The 16,216-nt window shown below is 51.7% G+C and overlaps 4 protein-coding genes across 4 annotated transcripts; 1 reads left to right on the top strand and 3 right to left on the bottom strand.

Moving 5' to 3' along the window:
- Positions 1 to 2,111: 2,111 nt before the first annotated feature.
- M406DRAFT_347967 (tannase) lies at positions 2,112 to 4,515 on the top strand. The gene is made up of 2 exons (XM_040922350.1): positions 2,112 to 3,120; positions 3,242 to 4,515. Exons 1-2 carry the CDS (start codon positions 2,464 to 2,466, stop codon positions 4,301 to 4,303), a joined length of 1,719 nt encoding a protein of 572 aa, XP_040772665.1. The 5' UTR covers positions 2,112 to 2,463; the 3' UTR covers positions 4,304 to 4,515.
- An 8-nt stretch (positions 4,516 to 4,523) lies between these two features.
- On the bottom strand, positions 4,524 to 7,106 carry M406DRAFT_74629 (uncharacterized protein; the record flags this gene model as incomplete). Its single annotated transcript, XM_040925751.1, has 2 exons — positions 4,524 to 6,975; positions 7,045 to 7,106. 2 exons carry the CDS (start codon positions 7,104 to 7,106, stop codon positions 4,524 to 4,526), a joined length of 2,514 nt encoding a protein of 837 aa, XP_040772664.1.
- An 802-nt stretch (positions 7,107 to 7,908) lies between these two features.
- On the bottom strand, positions 7,909 to 12,901 carry M406DRAFT_266421 (P-loop containing nucleoside triphosphate hydrolase protein; the record flags this gene model as incomplete). The annotated part of the gene is made up of 7 exons (XM_040917800.1): positions 7,909 to 8,647; positions 8,754 to 9,200; positions 9,261 to 10,950; positions 11,114 to 11,487; positions 11,598 to 11,692; positions 11,749 to 12,603; positions 12,692 to 12,901. The coding sequence occupies 7 exons, from the start codon at positions 12,899 to 12,901 to the stop codon at positions 7,909 to 7,911; spliced, it is 4,410 nt and encodes a 1,469-aa protein (XP_040772663.1).
- An 866-nt stretch (positions 12,902 to 13,767) lies between these two features.
- M406DRAFT_347965 (general substrate transporter) lies at positions 13,768 to 15,981 on the bottom strand (the record flags this gene model as incomplete). The annotated part of the gene is made up of 9 exons (XM_040922349.1): positions 13,768 to 14,085; positions 14,187 to 14,403; positions 14,480 to 14,576; positions 14,633 to 14,774; positions 14,833 to 14,849; positions 14,912 to 15,557; positions 15,647 to 15,749; positions 15,822 to 15,850; positions 15,915 to 15,981. The coding sequence occupies 9 exons, from the start codon at positions 15,979 to 15,981 to the stop codon at positions 13,811 to 13,813; spliced, it is 1,593 nt and encodes a 530-aa protein (XP_040772662.1). The 3' UTR covers positions 13,768 to 13,810.
- Positions 15,982 to 16,216: the final 235 nt, after the last annotated feature.

Below are 16,216 nucleotides of genomic sequence, written 5' to 3'. Positions count from 1 at the left end.
ATATTGGAGCTTTTCGCGATGAACACTAACAGTTGGTCATGCTTTGTCTTTATGTATTTATATATGCTATGTATTCATTATGTGAACCTATTACCACAAGAAGAAAACTGCTTGATCTGGGGGATTCGAGATGATGATTTATTTCTATACGCACCTTCGTCGACGAACCTCTCTGTCTTCTCGCCTCTTGACATTGTTGTAGTTCATTCCACGGCTTCATAATGAGGCACTGCGAGGAGGATGTATGCGCAGGTACGGCACGCGTACACCATTGGGAAGCCTCCTCGTCATTGGCCGTAGTCTCAATTGCGGCTTCGAACTCACGTGACACACCCTCCAAGCGACCCCTTGGCGACAAGAATATTGATTTCATGAATAGTGCGCTCGTCCGTTGCACATCGTCATGATATCCACTGCAGCGGTTTGAAACGTTTCCTGGCAGGCTATTGAGACTCGATCAAGCTGCGGACTTTGATTGCTTTCGACTTATTTTACCGAGGAAGTACCGGAATCTGATAGGGGTTGTTTAAAGTACACTGCCATGGATACAATTGGGGTGACGCAGAACAACCAAAGACTACGGATCCAACCTGAAAAACCACTCACTGATGGACCCACTGGCAAGTAACCCAGCAACCTGACCAGGTCAAGTAGCCTGAGAATACCTATTCTTTTATATTTACTCGCTCGATGATGAGGAGTACAAAGGAATTGACGATAGTATTGATCAGGCATGAACGAATTCGGGGGGGGGGGGAGAGCAGATCGATAAGAAAAAAATGGGTAGAACAATGGCAATGCAGCAGCGCAGCAGAGGGAGGATGACTGATCCAGATTTTACCATGGTACGCAGTACTTATACTTAAGGGGCAGTTCTGATGCCATCATGCGGTTCGCTGAGATTACCACTCCACTGGAAACAAAAAGCATATGCAAGGCTGGTCTCCACCGGACTGACCTGTAATTATGATGGATTGCGACGCGCGGCACAAGGTGGATTTTGTTTGAGCTGCCAGATGCGTTAATGAAACGGAGCGTTTCCCTCGAGGGCAAGGTCTAGACTAGAATTCTGTGTTGGTGTTAGTACCGATGGTGGCGTGCAAAATCATATGCCATCTTTAAGTCTTTTAGTTTATTTTTATACACGCGGTACTACTGTGGCCATGACGCAGATGGCAGTTGAGGGATCCACAGATTTGACTGGGCGGGTGGATGGGCGGTCAGTAGTAGAAAGACGTCTTTGATGCATAAAACCTTGGAATGGGAGACCCTAGTCATGATCGCGTTCTGCGCTGTGGTGTGGTCACTTGTCGTCGTCGTCGTCGTCGTCGTATACTTTATGAACTCCACCAAGCCCTTGGATTGTTTTTCCGTGTTGTACGCTTCCTCAGCTCGGCCAAGGCTGTGCCAGCTCTGTCGTCCCATTGTTAATCGACAGGGTGTTAGCCGAAGCCGGTCGAAACATTTGGTTTCCAGAGAAGAGCAGGCTGTCAGGGAACGGAATGTGGGGGGCCGAAGCGGTGTTCGACCATACTTTGGACGCTCCAGGGTACAGCCCCCTTCATCTCTAGGGTTTATTTTCGTCCCTTCGTGAATGCATACAATCAAGTTCATGTTTGTTTCTTTTTTAATCTTTGGGATGTTTGGTTGTCATATTATTGCAGACCGAGCCATGAAACATGTGAAATAGGACTTTCTAAAAAGACCGTTGGCAAAGGGCGACTCTTTCTTTCATGTCCGTGGAGAACTCTTCTCGCATCTGCGAAATTTACAATACCCTGTAGCCAAAGGTAAAGTTTACAGGACAAAGTTTTGTTGGTATTAGCATGTGCCTTAGCAGACGTAATGCGTGTACTTCTCCCATCTGTACAGCAGCCAAGAAACCCAACAACACAGCCGCGAAGTCATACTGACTCTGATGGTAGTAGTGCTAGTCGGAGCTTTCCGCCTTGGGCCACCGCGAGGCCGTATCTTTTACCTGCGGCTCCGTTCCTGCTACGTAGTCGGACGCGTAGTAATGACCCACATGACGCAGGCCTGATGAGGCTCGGGACCCATAATAATATGGAACCGTCCACTATTTCTATGTGCCGACAATATAGCGAACGCATGTTGTTTAGTTTCTGAGCCTTTTCTATACCTATCCCTATCCGTGGCGGGGCGGGGCGGCGTTCGTCCCACACGGGATGAACGGAGACCCAGTCCAGCAAAGTAATTATCAGGTATCGTCGTTGAAGAGTGAAGGGGAGAAGAGAGAGGGAAGAGAGAACATGACCCATGGTTATTGTATAAAGATGGAGTTTCCCAACCCCAACCAGCGAGGTGCCTTGCTATCGAGTTCGTACAAGCATCGACGCAACGGTGTCCCAGTCAGTCTTTCTTTATACTGGTGATCTACTTATGATATTTACACTCTTTTCACCCTTGTTCGGATCTTGATCACTCGCTAGCTTATTACTCACCATGTCTTCCCTCGCCAGTCTCTGCACGGTGTCCAACGTGCAGGCGGCTCTGCCCGCAAACGGGACCATCCTGGGCGTGGACCTGCTCCCGTCGACCGTCACCGCCAACGCCGTCTACAATGCCTCTACCAGTACCAGTGTGGGCTTCAGGAAGCGTGATACCGGCGATTCCTACTGCAATGTCACCGTCTCGTACACCCACACCGGCCGTGGCGACAATGTGGTGCTCTGGTATACCCTGCCGTCCCCTGACGCCTTCGAGAACCGCTTCTACATTGCCGGTGGCGGAGGTTACACCATCAGCACCTCGGACCCCACTGGAGGTCTGACATATGGCGCCGTATCTGGCAGCACCGATGTTGGCTATGGAGGCTTCGACAGCGTCAGCCTGGACGAGGTGGTCCTCTACGGCAACGGAACGCTGAATTGGGATAACATCATCATGTTTTCCTACAAGGCGCTGGGCGAGACCGCGCTGGTCGGCAAGGAGCTCACCAAGGGCTTCTATGGGCTGGAGGACTCGGCCAAGGTGTACACTTACTTTGAGGGATGCTCCGACGGTGGTCGTGAGGCTATGTCTCAGGCCCAGCGCTACGGTGATGTCTACGATGGTATCGTCGCCGGTGCTCCTGCTTTCCACCACGCTCAACAACAAGTTGTATGTATCCTTCTTTTTTTCTTTCTTACTTTTTTATTATTATTCATCATTTCTTTATCAAGCCACTTGTACGATTGTAAGAATGAATGACCTGCTGACCATGATACTTGCTTACTCACAGAACCACCTCACCTCGGTCGTGACGGAGGTGGTCACTGACTACATTGCCCCTCCCTGCGAGATGGAGAAGATTGCCAACGCCACCATCGAGGCCTGCGATCCTCTGGATGGACGTACTGACGGCGTCGTCTCCCGTACCGACCTGTGCCGCCTGAACTTCGATCTCACCACTATCATTGGCGAGTCGTACTACTGTGCCGCCGAGACTGCCTCGACCCTCGGCTATGGCTTCAGCAAGCGCCAGGCCGGAGCGTCCACCTCCAGCTACCAGCCTGCCCAGAACGGAACCGTCTCTGCTGAGGGTGTCGCCCTGGCCCAGAGGCTCTACGATGGCCTGCTGAACTCCAAGGGCGAGCAGGTGTTCTACGGCTGGCAGACCGCTTCTGCCTTTGACGATGCCGCCCCTACCTGGGACAATGACACCGAGACCTGGGAGGTCTCGTCCCCCTCGACTGGTGGTGTGTTTGTCACCAAGTTCGTCGAGGAGGTTGACATTGACAACCTGGCCTCCGTCTCCAACGTGACCTACGACGACCTCTACAACTGGATGTGGATCGGCTACCAGCGCTTTTACGACAATCTCCAGACCGGCTACGCCGACCTGACTCCTCTCCAGTCCAACGGCGGCAAGCTGCTCCACTTCCACGGCGAGTCGGACCCGTCCGTCCCTCCTCCTTCCTCAATCCGCTACCACGAGGCCGTCCGCAGTGCCATGTACCCAGACTCGAGCCCCGACAACGCCACCGACCTGGCCGAGTGGTACCAGTTCTACCTCATCCCCGGCGCGGCCCACTGCGGCACCAACACCCTGCAGCCCGGTCCTTACCCCGAGGACAACATGCAGACCATGATCGACTGGGTTGAGAGCGGCATCCAGCCCAAGACCCTCAACGCCACCGTCGCCTCGGGTGCCTACGAGGGTGAGGTCCAGCAGCTGTGCCAGTGGCCTACCCGCCCCCTGTGGGCTTCCAACGACTCGTCCACCTTCACCTGCTCCTACGACGAGGCCTCATATGAGTCCTGGACCTGGGACCTCAACGCCTGGAAGATTCCTATCTACTAAGCGTCTTCTTTTTCGTTTTGCTCTTCCTCATGAACCGCAGCCAACAAGTACACAGGTGACGGTGCTAAGGAACTTAGGTTGTTGAGATCTAAATGGGTGGAGGAGGCGAACAACCAAGGGCTGGATTGCCCGTTTTCTCCTGTATATGCACATAGCTTCTCGAGTCTATACCGCTCATGTAAAAATGAAACAAAAGGGATGCCTTCTTGCACACTACTTACTATTCTTCCTTCTCCGTACTATGTCTCCTCCTTCTAGTTTGCCCTCTATAGGATCCAATGTACTTGGACCCAGTCGGCTTCATCGCAAACCAGGCCGGGAGCGCACACTTGCCAACCAAACCCCCAAAGTTCCTCCCGCACTCTTCCAAGAACTCGTCATCCGAGTACGTATTCAGCAGCCTGGTCTGCTCGCCCCCAGACTTGGCGTTCACGAGGAGCTGCAGAATCTCCATCAGAGACTGTGGCGTCCTGGGTAGGACCTGCACCGCCTGTCCCGTGCGAGATGACACCAGAAAACCGGACGCGGGCTCTCCAAGGAGGAGGATGTACAGGGCGACCTGGAGGAGGTGCTCTGGCTGGAGGGACTCGCTGTTCTTTATCTCCCAGACGGTCTTGCTGGTGCCTTGAAGGCGGCAGATGTCCATGGCGCCAGCTACGATGACGCCTTTTTTCTTCTCTGGGTTGACGGGTCCGCCGCCATGGGTGATGGTGGGGAACTTGCGGTACCGGATGGCCTCGAACAGGATCCCGCGTCCTGAAATCTTTGCTGGACTGGGGAGGTTGTTGAGCGTGTAGTGGATGTCCCTGCAGTGTGGCTCTGCGAGCCAAGTGTACTCATCCAGCGGGATGGAGAGGAGTTTTGTGATGTCCTTGTCCTTGGCGGCCATCTCGAGGGCCGAGAGATACAGGATGTCGTCTGTCCCCACAGGTCCATCGCCGTCATAGGCATCCTTGATATCTTTGATCTTCTCGTAGAAGTCTTTCGGGAGCTGGCGCAGCGGGTTGGGTCGTCTTGTCTGGCGTTTCGGTGGCTCCAGCAGTTTCAAGGGTCCAGAGAGGATCCCGAGCCTTCTCCTCTGCCGCCACTGAAATATGGCAGGAACTGCAGTGCCTGTGACGTTTGAGACACCCTCAAGGAGGCCGGTCTTGTCTCTGATCTCAGTGGGCGGTGAGGGTGACACTCCGTACGCCGGACCGGCCAGATTACGGACCTCGAGACGCTGCAGACAATCCGTGATGAGTGTCTCCGAGAGGTTTCTGCACAGCCCAGTGACGTTGAAATTTTGGATGGCGCGTCTCGGTCTCGGTTCTTCAATTTGTATAGGGCGCGTGACGACAAAGTCACACGACGCATTCACGGTGTCGAGGTCGACAAATGGGAGAGGTGGACTTCGATACTCATGGATGACGACCAGGTGCTCAAGCGCCCGCGTGGTAGCGACGTACTGTGGGTTGCTCGTGGATGTTGGAGGCGCAACGACCTTGTCGTACCAGTTGTGATAATTCTGATCGAAGCCGAGCACGATCGCGGCCTTGCGTTCGATTCCCTTTGCCTGGTGATAGGTGCAGATGAGCACCTTTCCGTGAGCCACTTCAGGAGCAATGTCCGAGACATCAGAGTCTGATCTGAATACAGGAATCCCCCTCAATGCAAGCGCATTTGCTAGGTAGATGGCTGGTGACGAGCCGCGTACAGATGGTGCTAGCACGATGATGTCCGTGGGCGACAGATCACCCATTCCCAGAAGCCTCGAAACTTCGTCCAAGAGATCTTCGTAGGGATCACAGATGACGTATCGTGGCTTTGGGTACGCACTTCCGTCTATTTTCTGGTTCCTGACGGCCCGCATTGCCTCGCCCAGGGGTTTCTTGAGCATCTGCTGGTTGATGAAGTCGACATTCTGCTGGGTGATGCGGTTCGACGTGGACTGGTCGGCGGACTTCCAGCCGTGTTCGTTAATGTAGCCAAAGACTTCTGGTCGGGAAGCCATTGTGAGGAACCTCGAGTCGGCGTTGTTGAAGCCATACACCTCCTGTCTTCTGTCACCAAGCACAACAACCCTCAACTTGTTTTTGGCAGCGGCTGACCGATTCCTGTTGGTGGCGAAATTCTTGTCGCGTATCACTTTATCTACAAAGCGTTTCAAAATGGGCGTCATGTCCTGCTGTTCATCCATGACCAGGACAGAAAAGTCGGGCAGCTCCGTGTTGTCCATAACGGACATGTCATCTTCCACAACTCGCTTGAGACCCTGGTCTGTACCACACTCGGCGGTATAGAAGCGTGCCCCCAAAGAGTGATAGTTGAGAACAGTGATATTCTGCAGCCCCAGTGCTTGCACTCTCTCTTCAGTCTCCAGCATCAAGCGTCGATTGTAGACGAGAACCAAGAATCTGGTGCCTGGGGCTGACTGCGCGAGATGCAGTATGGTCGTAGTCTTTCCAGAACCTGCACAGGCATCCACGATCAGGTTGTCGTCTGAGTAAAGCAAAGCATCGATCGCGACCTGCTGCTCTCTTGACGGGGGGAAGAGGACCACCTTCGGTTCAGGAGAGGTTTGGGCTGACAAGTCCGATGCATCCGGCACCTCTGCAACCGCCGATGCTTCCACATGGGCAAATCGCTTTGTAGGTGTAGGCGTGTATAGTGCGAGTCCTGGGGGAATAAGCCTGGTACTCCAGGATATACATGGCAGAGGAAACAGCTGTCGGGTTTCTCTGAGCCTGGAATGTACCCACTTTGCTATGTGAGGTGCGCACACATGATGCTCAGAGGCTTTGACAAGGGCTCTCCGAGACATGGTCGATCTTCCTGGTCTTTCCCAATTCGATGGTGCAGTTGAGATCGGTCGTGGAAGACGACTGAAAAGTAAACTCTTGAGTGGAGAGAGATATTTGTGCATGTGTGAACATGTTTAGAAGTTTTGTAGGATTTGTCAGTTCACGGTCATGAACGCCCAAGGGGTTTTCCGAACCACCACTTCTTATGAGGAAGTGTTAGCAACCTTATATCGGCAGTCTCTCCGTTCTCCAGCATGGGCCACTTTTTTAGGCACGAGTTCCAGCATGTTTGACGTTGCTTCCAAACAAATGCCTTGGCCAATCGAGACGTAAAGGGTGTGAGACAGACATGAAAGAGTATCGGGAGGCGGCAGGTTATGTAATTTCGGTGTCGAGTGAGTTTTCTCTCTTTAAGTCGATGATGCCATGGGCCAGACAGCTCAGCCTGACTAGCCCAACCCGAACCCTGATGATGCCAGTAGTATGGGAAGGACACAGATTGAGAAGCAGATTGCGACAGGCTCTCCAGGACACGATTCTGATAATTTGTTTCAAAGCAGCTAGGAGAAGCTCATTTGTTGGATATCTCCATTTCTGTTGTCGACAAAGAGTATGTGGAAGTAGGGTTGGAAGACTACCGGGGAGGGGGGGATACAAAAAAGCAAGGATGAAAAAGAAGAGAGAGAGAGAGAGAGAATGCGTGCGTTTGAAGGAGGAAAAGGGAGCCACGTGTGTATGGACGCAGCTTGATCACGCCCTGCTATGGTCCATGATATAAACTAAGTTGATCTACCTCCATATGTTTTCTTGTGCTCATCATGCTCATATTTCCTTGTCAGTGTGAGACAGCAGCCACAGATCCTTAAACCTGCTCGAGTCCTTCTCCAGCAAAGTCCGCGGTGGACCAGTCTCTACTACAGAGCCTCTTTCCATCACAATGACCTTATCAAAGTCCATAACCATGTCTAACCGATGGCTGACCATGACAATAGTGTAGCCTTCGAACTCTCTGTGGATTATGCGCTGCATTGCGCGGTCCGTATCCAAGTCTACGCTCGAGCTGATCTCATCGAGCAGCAGAATGCCCCGATCACCTCCTTTGACCACGTTTCTCGACCTTAGCCTCCGCCTCAGTATAGCTCGGGCGAGGCTAAAGAGCTGCTTCTGCCCCTGGCTCAGGGTATCCGCACTCATTCCTGCCTCAAGACCACCTCTTTCGCTGATAAAAGACCAAAGATCAACCGTCTCCAGGACCGAGCGGCACTCAAGTTCAGAGGACGAACCGAAGGGATCCACATTCTCCTTGACGCTGCTGCCGTCGGGCAGGAAAACGGTCTCCTGGGGGACGGCAATGATGCGTTGGCGCAGGATTTGTCTGTCGATCTGGTGAAGGGGCACATCGTCGATGTACATATTCTCAGCCGTGAGTGGGACCGGATCCAGGAGCCGCAATAGCAACAAGATGGTCGACGATTTCCCACTTCCGCTGCGCCCACAGATGGCCACCTTCTCGCCGCTACGAATGACAAGGTTGAGGTCGCGGATCGCGAGTTCGCCGTCACTTGGCTTCTCTCCCAGGTGGTCGGTCGTGGATTGACTAGGAACACGTGAAAGAAAATTAGCAAAGGTAAAGGACGGTTTTATAGCACATTTGCATGTGGACCTACTTGTAAGAGGCAGATACACCCTCTATGCGTATCTCTCCGTTCTGCGGCCATGCCTCGTTAGGAGAGACGTTTTCGCCGGGTTGTGACTCAGATTTGACTGTCTCAGAGAAGGTCTTCAGTCGATTAATGGCACCGAGGGAGGTCTCAAGCTGGGTATAGGACCGGATCATTACTGTGACCATGATCCCAAAAGACATCAATGTGACCAGTGACGCGCCAGTGAAGCCTGTCCCTGAGGAAAGCTGTGTCGACATGGTGACGACCAGAGTCGCAAGCACGGCGACGACGCAATTGAGCGTAAATCCTAGCCAGCGCTGCATCATAGCAAGGAGATAGGCCGGTCGCTGTGAGTTGTCGAGCAGGCGATTGCTCATTTCGATGCCGTCTTGAGTCCAGCCGAAGGCACGGAAGGAGGCAATACCTTTCATCGTGTCCATGAAATGAGTGCTGGGACGAATAGTCAGAACCAATCTCACCATACCTCGCACAACGGGTAGAAATGCTTACTAGAGAGGGCTCTTTGCTTCAAGATCCAGAAGTCGAAGCTGCCTGCTCGTTCTGAGATAGAATTTCTGGATGAGCCAGAGAACAGCCACCAAGAACGGGTAGGTGATGGCAAGGTATGGGCTAGAGGATGCTATCACACCAGCCATGCCAACACTCACAGCCGCGGTCACGCTAGTATTGATCAAAGCCAGGGGGAGCTCGCCATCCATCAAAGTCATATCTTGAGAGAAGAGATTCGTCACGACACCGTTGTCTGTCGATGTGAAGAACTTCAGGGGGGCCGTGATAACGGTGCTCAACGCTGCCTTGTGCAACGAGGCACCTGACGCGGTGAGCATTCGCTGCTGACAGATCCAGACGTTCCAGAACAGAAATGCGCATGCAAGGATTTGGAAAAGAGCAAAGAATCCAAGGTAATACCCTGAGCTGTGACTCGGAGGGTTTTTGGTGATTCCGTCACTCCAGAAGTTAATCCAAATACTCTGCCAGTTCCAAAAGAACCCATCGGCCACAGCCATTAGAAGAAACAAAGCAACTGGCCAGAATCCGATGCTTTTGTAATAGTGCTTGTAGACAGCACTGTCTCCATTCATTCTGCTTCTGTCTTCCTGGGTAGTGGAGGGACCTGTCGTAATCGTCGTGTTGACCCGGAGCAGAGGCTCAGGGGCCGTTTCCTCGTTGTACGCCATCGAGATGCCACTCGACTTTGAGGAGCTCTGGTCTGGAGTTCCGGCCTTGACCCCAAGGCTATGTATATAGCTCTTGTTTGCGACGAGATCCTCAAAATGGCCCTGCTCAACAATGCGTCCATTGGCGCCGATGGCTATGATATGATCAGCCGCGGGAAGATGCCGGACCGAATGAGTGCAGAGGACTGCGGTCGCGTTTCTTCGCTTGATGATACCGTCAGGCCCGAATACGCGCAGGAAGACCTGCTCGTCAGTGTCGGCATCAAGACCGCTTAGGACGTCGTCGAAAATAAAAAGGTTGGTCTCGAGGTAGAGGGCTCTTGCTATGGAAACACGCTGCTTCTGACCGCCGCTGAGTGAGATTCCATTGCTTCCGATTCTGGTTTCATCACCCTGAGGAAGAGTGGAAAAGTCAGGCCGGAGCATTGCTGCTTCGATCACCTCGTCGTATCGCGTTTTATCGAAAGACGAGAACCCTATAATGTTTTTCTTGATGGTGGCATTAGTGAGAAAAGGGGTTTGATCGCAGTATCCGACCCGTCTCAGATACCTGCCAAGAGTGACTTGGCCATCAAAAATCGGAACTTCGCCGAGTAACGCTTTGCAGAATGTTGATTTTCCAGATGCGATCGGCCCGACAACAATTGTGAGCTGACCAGCCGGTATGTTCATGTCGATGTCTGAAAGAGTTTTACTAGCTCCGTCAGTCCACCCAAAACTACCTCTGGAGACGCCAATCACAGGCTTCCCATGAAGCTGAGAGGCCGACATGGCTGTCTTCTCCTCTCCAGAACTCTTTCCGGCGGGGGGCTCTGCAGATATGGCACTGCGGAAATCCTCTCTGCTATCTGCTTCGAGGAAAGTTTGTATCCGGTCGAGACACGCAATAGCTGACATGACTTGCGGGACGCATTGGAATATGTCGACGAGGGGAGTGCAAAGAAGACTCAGGTATGAATAGGAAGTGAACATTCGTGTCACAGTGAGTGTCTTTGAAGTCCCTGTATCATTCAAACTTTAGTACTCGCACAAGAAGGGCCACAAAAACACATCTAAATCACGTCGTGATGCAGTGTGTCGAAGGGGAAATACTTTGCTGAGCCTGTAATGGGGTGGGGAAAAAGAATGGCATGGTGTAAGCAATGGATCTGGTCTTCAACTTACAAGCAAAAGTGACCACAGGCGATATGAACGTCGGCACGTAGGACAGGAGAACCATCCAGCACTCAACAATTCTGAAACGCCCTCCGACTCTCAGCTCATCCACTCTCAGATTTTGAATGATGAACTGAATAGGCAGAGCCAAGCCAGAGATCTTGAGATTCTTCATATGGGAGATGACGTTTGCTGTCATCCCAACTCGAGTCTGGATTCTTTCCATCCACTGCTTTTGACGCGCCCCAGTGAAGCTGGCGATCACCGAGCTCAATATGGTGACCACGGCGACGATCACGGCAGGCGCCAGGAAAGCAACACCCAGCGACCGGTAGAGTAGAAAGCTGGCGAGCCCGACTTCGATGCAATCAGCCCAGAACTCACTGTTTGAGCTGGCGTCAGCATTTACACCAAAATCTGGTACCGACTGAGTATACCCAATGGAAGTCTCGGGCCTCATCAGAATGGGTGCATATATGTGGGAACCACTTACTGGATCATCATCATTCCCGACCTTATTTTCTCGACATCGGTACTCATTAAAGTTATCGCTGCAGAGTCGCCTGCAATGCTCACTTTTGCCTCGGTCTATGCAATCTGTCAGCATAACATCATAAACTGATAGATTTCCAAGAGTTGCTCACCGTCTTCCTGTATATCGCTGAAGCTAGAGCACCGCGAGTCATCCACAAAGACCGTTCATGGTAATACCAATACAACGCGGTCGACACAGCCAGACCAAAATATGTGAGCATCGTGGCACCAATGAGGCCGTACCCTACATTAGGATCTCTTGATGCGGTTGGCAGCTCCAAGAACGAGAGGGTCGCATTGATCAGGAAAGGCTGACAGAACGTAAACCCAGTCATGGCAATCCTGGGAGCAACGGGCAACAGGAGATTGGGCGCCAGCATTCTCGCCAAGGCTTTGATTAATCCATATTTTTGCCCTCGGGATTTGGTGTTGTGCAGAATATCGTTTAGCTGCTTCTCCAACACTTCTGCTGCCATTCTGCTGTCCAAAGGGAAAAGATCGTCCATGTGGAGAATCTTTCCATAACCAGCCAAAAATAGCTTGTTGAGCCAGATGAAGGCTCCCAGGCCATACAGACTGGTCAATTCCTCTGGGCTGTGGCTCTTGGTGTCCAGAGTCACCCATCTTGCCTTTGGCTGAGCTTCCAGAAAGACAAGTGCCAACTTGACCCCTAGTGCGGCTGTTGTCACTTTTGTTATGGCGAATTCCTCGTATGTCCTGGAAGCCAGCCAAAGAGTCCGGACTTGGGCAGTGTCGAACAATATGGTAAGAAACAGATACCCGCTGAGCAGTAGGGACGGTCGTGGTGAGCGGCCATGTTCTAGACCTGACAAAAGCAGTATGCATATCGACGAAAGGAAGGTCAGAGTCGCCGTAGAGATGTTCAGAACTCGCATGCCCGCTGGCTGGGCTGCTATCAGACCCAGTAGTGCAAGGTGGAGGGCTGCATAAATTCCGATCGCGAACTGTTCACATGATTTTGTGAGCTAAATATCAGAGCCTGATAGCACTCAACTTAAATCCGAGCCTTGAATCAAAGGTCTCTAGGCTTACATATTTAAAAATTCGTAGTGCTGTCCCTTTGACAATTGAAGGGCGGCCTGATAGGTAGACAAGCCTGGGAAGCGAGATAGCAATGAAAACTGAGGCTGGGATGATGCTGAGGAAGATTTTCTCGAACTTCAGTGTGAAGTCAAAATCAGCCCGGCATCCTCGAACAGCTGGCCCAAAAGCACTGTCGCTCGGACAACTGGAGAAACTCATTTTCGGTGCCTTGTATTCGACGACGGTTCGACTCGCTTCAGATATCCAGATACTCTTTCCTCGAAGACAAGCACCACATAATAATAATCGTGCCACTTATCAATCGCGACGTGACAGCTGATGCGCAAGTTTTATATAAAATCAAAAGTTGGTACGCTATCTCGGGATGCTGGCCCTGGGTCGTTATCGAGACTTTGTATTCCGAACTCCGGCTCCTGCGCTATGCCTGCTTACTGCGGCTGTGCCGCAACTACTGCCATGGTCATGGTGCCACATCAAAGCCATAATCAGGCTCCTTGGGTGCAACTTCGGATAGTGATTCGCTCGGTTGCCACAAACATCTTGCGCGTCCGGTAGCGTATATTACTGTAAGCATTGAATACCCTACTGCGCCTTCACGCGCATGCTTATTCCACAGCACTTGAAAGTAATAGTAAGTTATGAAGAAGTCGCTTTGCCAGAGGGATCAGAGGGAGAGGGGGGGTAAGGGGATTGCCTAGTGTGGAGCTTGACTGCATTGATTGGTGCATTCCGTAAGGCGAGCCGGTTGAATTGTTGCCCGTCTGATGATTTTCTGGCCTGCCCACAACCAACTGACTGGGCTTCCTGAAGTCAGTAAATGCTTACTCCGAGAGCCCATGCCAGTGTGGTTCTGTGGACAATATCCATAGCACAGCGCTTGAAAATCAGTAACATGTCGTTCACTTGTGTTCATAGTGATGGAGTTGTGCAACATTGAATCATTGTCGCCTATTTGAAACTTCGTAGTCAAGCCGGTAGTCAGAAAGAGCCTTTTTCGCCGTCGCTCCTAAGCCTGTATATGGACCAGCTGCGACACCGGTGTGTCATGCATGGATAGAATGCATGGATAGCAATACTGTCTTCAAAATTTGCTATGCGCTAAACTATCTACACCTCCATGATACTCTCCTGGGGAGAACGGATTTTCTCGTCCCCAGCTAGAACAGCGTCTCTAGAATCATTTTCTGCGCGAGCTATTCGTAGTGCCTCAGCGTCAACAAAAAGCTGCGGTCGCCCAGACTGTATCGCAACTCTATTTGCGAAGACGAAGGCCGAGGGGTTGTGTATGAAAATTTGATCCATATCTTCGAGCGTTCTGTTTGCGGTTTCTGGATAGAACATATAAATCATGGGCGAGATTGCGAACGAAAAGACGGCGAACACTGAAAACCATTAGAAAAGGAGCATTGGTTTGAGGGTTCATCCGTGAGTCAAAAAGACGGCCCGGAAAGGGTCGGAAAGGCGCTGTGTGAAGCACACTTACTTAAAAAGAAACGCCATCCCAGATGATCAAGGCCGACCTTCGTGATCTGTACAACCACGAAACCAAATATCCAGTTGACAGAAGTTGCTGCGGCTGCGCCGCGGGTACGCCACCCGAGACTGTTGACCTCGGCGCTATAAACCCAGGGGACGGTCGAGAATCCCAGCCCAAAGAAGACGTGATACAGAAGAATCATGGATGTCGCGAGCCGGCCCATCTTCATTTTGCAAGTTTAAGTTAGTCGTCTTATTTTGTGGGTCTATACAAAATGGCAATGTGCAGGTTGATCTTACCACTTGCTTCTTCGACGGGTCACTCTCTCCAACTTCCAGACCAATAGCCGCAATAAGGAGACAAATTCCAATGAAAATTGGGGAGTACATCATCATCCTGAAACATGTCAGCCAAAGAGACGATTGGGAGGGGCAATGGTGCCATCGACTCACTTGCGACGTCCGACCCGGTCAATGAGCATCAAGCATGCGAAACTACAGGCAACGTAGATGGTACTACTCGCTGCTGAAATCAAGCGGCTCATTTGTTGATCGTAGCCAACAAATTCTTGCAACAATGTTGGAAGATAGAATCCTAGACATATATGAGTTAGTCTGCAGTCGGCGGGCAAAAGACTTTCTAAGCGACCAACCCCAGGCGTTCACGCCACTGCAAACTCTTGTTAGCAATGCTGATAACATGTATTTAAATCAAATGAAGGGGCATCTTACGTGAACTGCTGAAAAAATTGTGTCCCACAACTCAGGATGAGTCGCCTGAAATTCTGAGTCTTGTCCCGATGACAGAGTACGTCCATGATTGGGACCCGATCTTCTCGCTCCATCCGAATTGCGGATTTGATGGAAGCAAACTCCGCCAAGACGGCTGCATCTTCAACGCTTCTGTTATGCCCCATCAGTCTTGACAGAGTAAGGAGAGCTTCCTCGTCACGGTCCTTGAGTAGCAGCCATCGAGGCGAGTCTGGCAGGATGGTCAAGATCGGCGCCACCACGAAAAGAAAAACAAGCTGGAAGCCCAGCGGGAACCGCCATTGGAAGGCGTCTCCCCTGTAATAGAGGCCGTATGCTATCCAGTTTGCAATGCAGAAGCAGCCCACGTTACAACACGTGGCAACCCCCATCAGCATCCCTCGGACATTGGACTTGCAACACTCTGAGAGGTAGACAGGAGACATCGAGGAGACGAGGCCGATGCCGAAGCCGTTAATAAGGCGTCCAATGATCATCTGCGCAAGATGCCATGAGAGGGTCTGCAGCAGGGCGCCGACGGTATTGCACAACAAGCCAAGAGCAATTGTCCGTCGTCTGCCGAGCTTGTCGCCCAATAAAAAGGCGGCCAATGCGCCCGCGCCCGCTCCTGTTTGGTGTTAGAACGATATTGTGGTGTATTCATTGTTTTAAACGGGCGAGGGCAGGGCATCGCATTGAAGAGATAGGATTACGTACCGAGGAAGAAGCAGCTAGAAGTAATGCCGGAAACATTGGCATCTTCAGTCGTTGGAAACCGGGCGAGGAAATCCGGCGAGACAAGCACTCCGGCGAACACTCCCTAACAACAAATACATGAGCGGACATACCAGACACAACATGTTGGGGGAAGCAAAAAACTTCAGAGCCTCACCTGATCATAACCGAACCAGCAAGAGTTTCCTACAGCGATCGATGTTAGTTGCTCAGCCTTTGTTATCGTTCACATAAACTGGTGGAAACTCACCCGCGTCGAGAATAGTGATGAGGGCTATAAGCCATGAGCCCGTAATTTTTTCCTGGAGGCTGAGCATCGTGCTGGACAGGGCTTATCTTGACGAAATTTCAAGAGCGCACCGAGTCGGAAACTATGACACTTGACCCGGATGTTTGCTCTCGAGGGGCATAGTATCGCTTGAAAGTTGTACGCAGCTCCAAGCTGGCGAAGACCATAATGTATTTATGGCCTCCATGGTTGGGTACGAATGCCGCAGACACGGGTGGACCGCAGCGGCTCGCTATCGGCCGTGGTGTGCAGTTTTTGCGGAA

The sequence above is a fragment of the Cryphonectria parasitica genome, assembly GCF_011745365.1.
Source record: "Cryphonectria parasitica EP155 unplaced genomic scaffold M406scaffold_8, whole genome shotgun sequence".
Lineage (NCBI taxonomy): Eukaryota > Fungi > Ascomycota > Sordariomycetes > Diaporthales > Cryphonectriaceae > Cryphonectria > Cryphonectria parasitica.
Note: the sequence above shows the minus strand (reverse complement) of the source record. Positions and strands in the feature narration are given on the sequence as shown.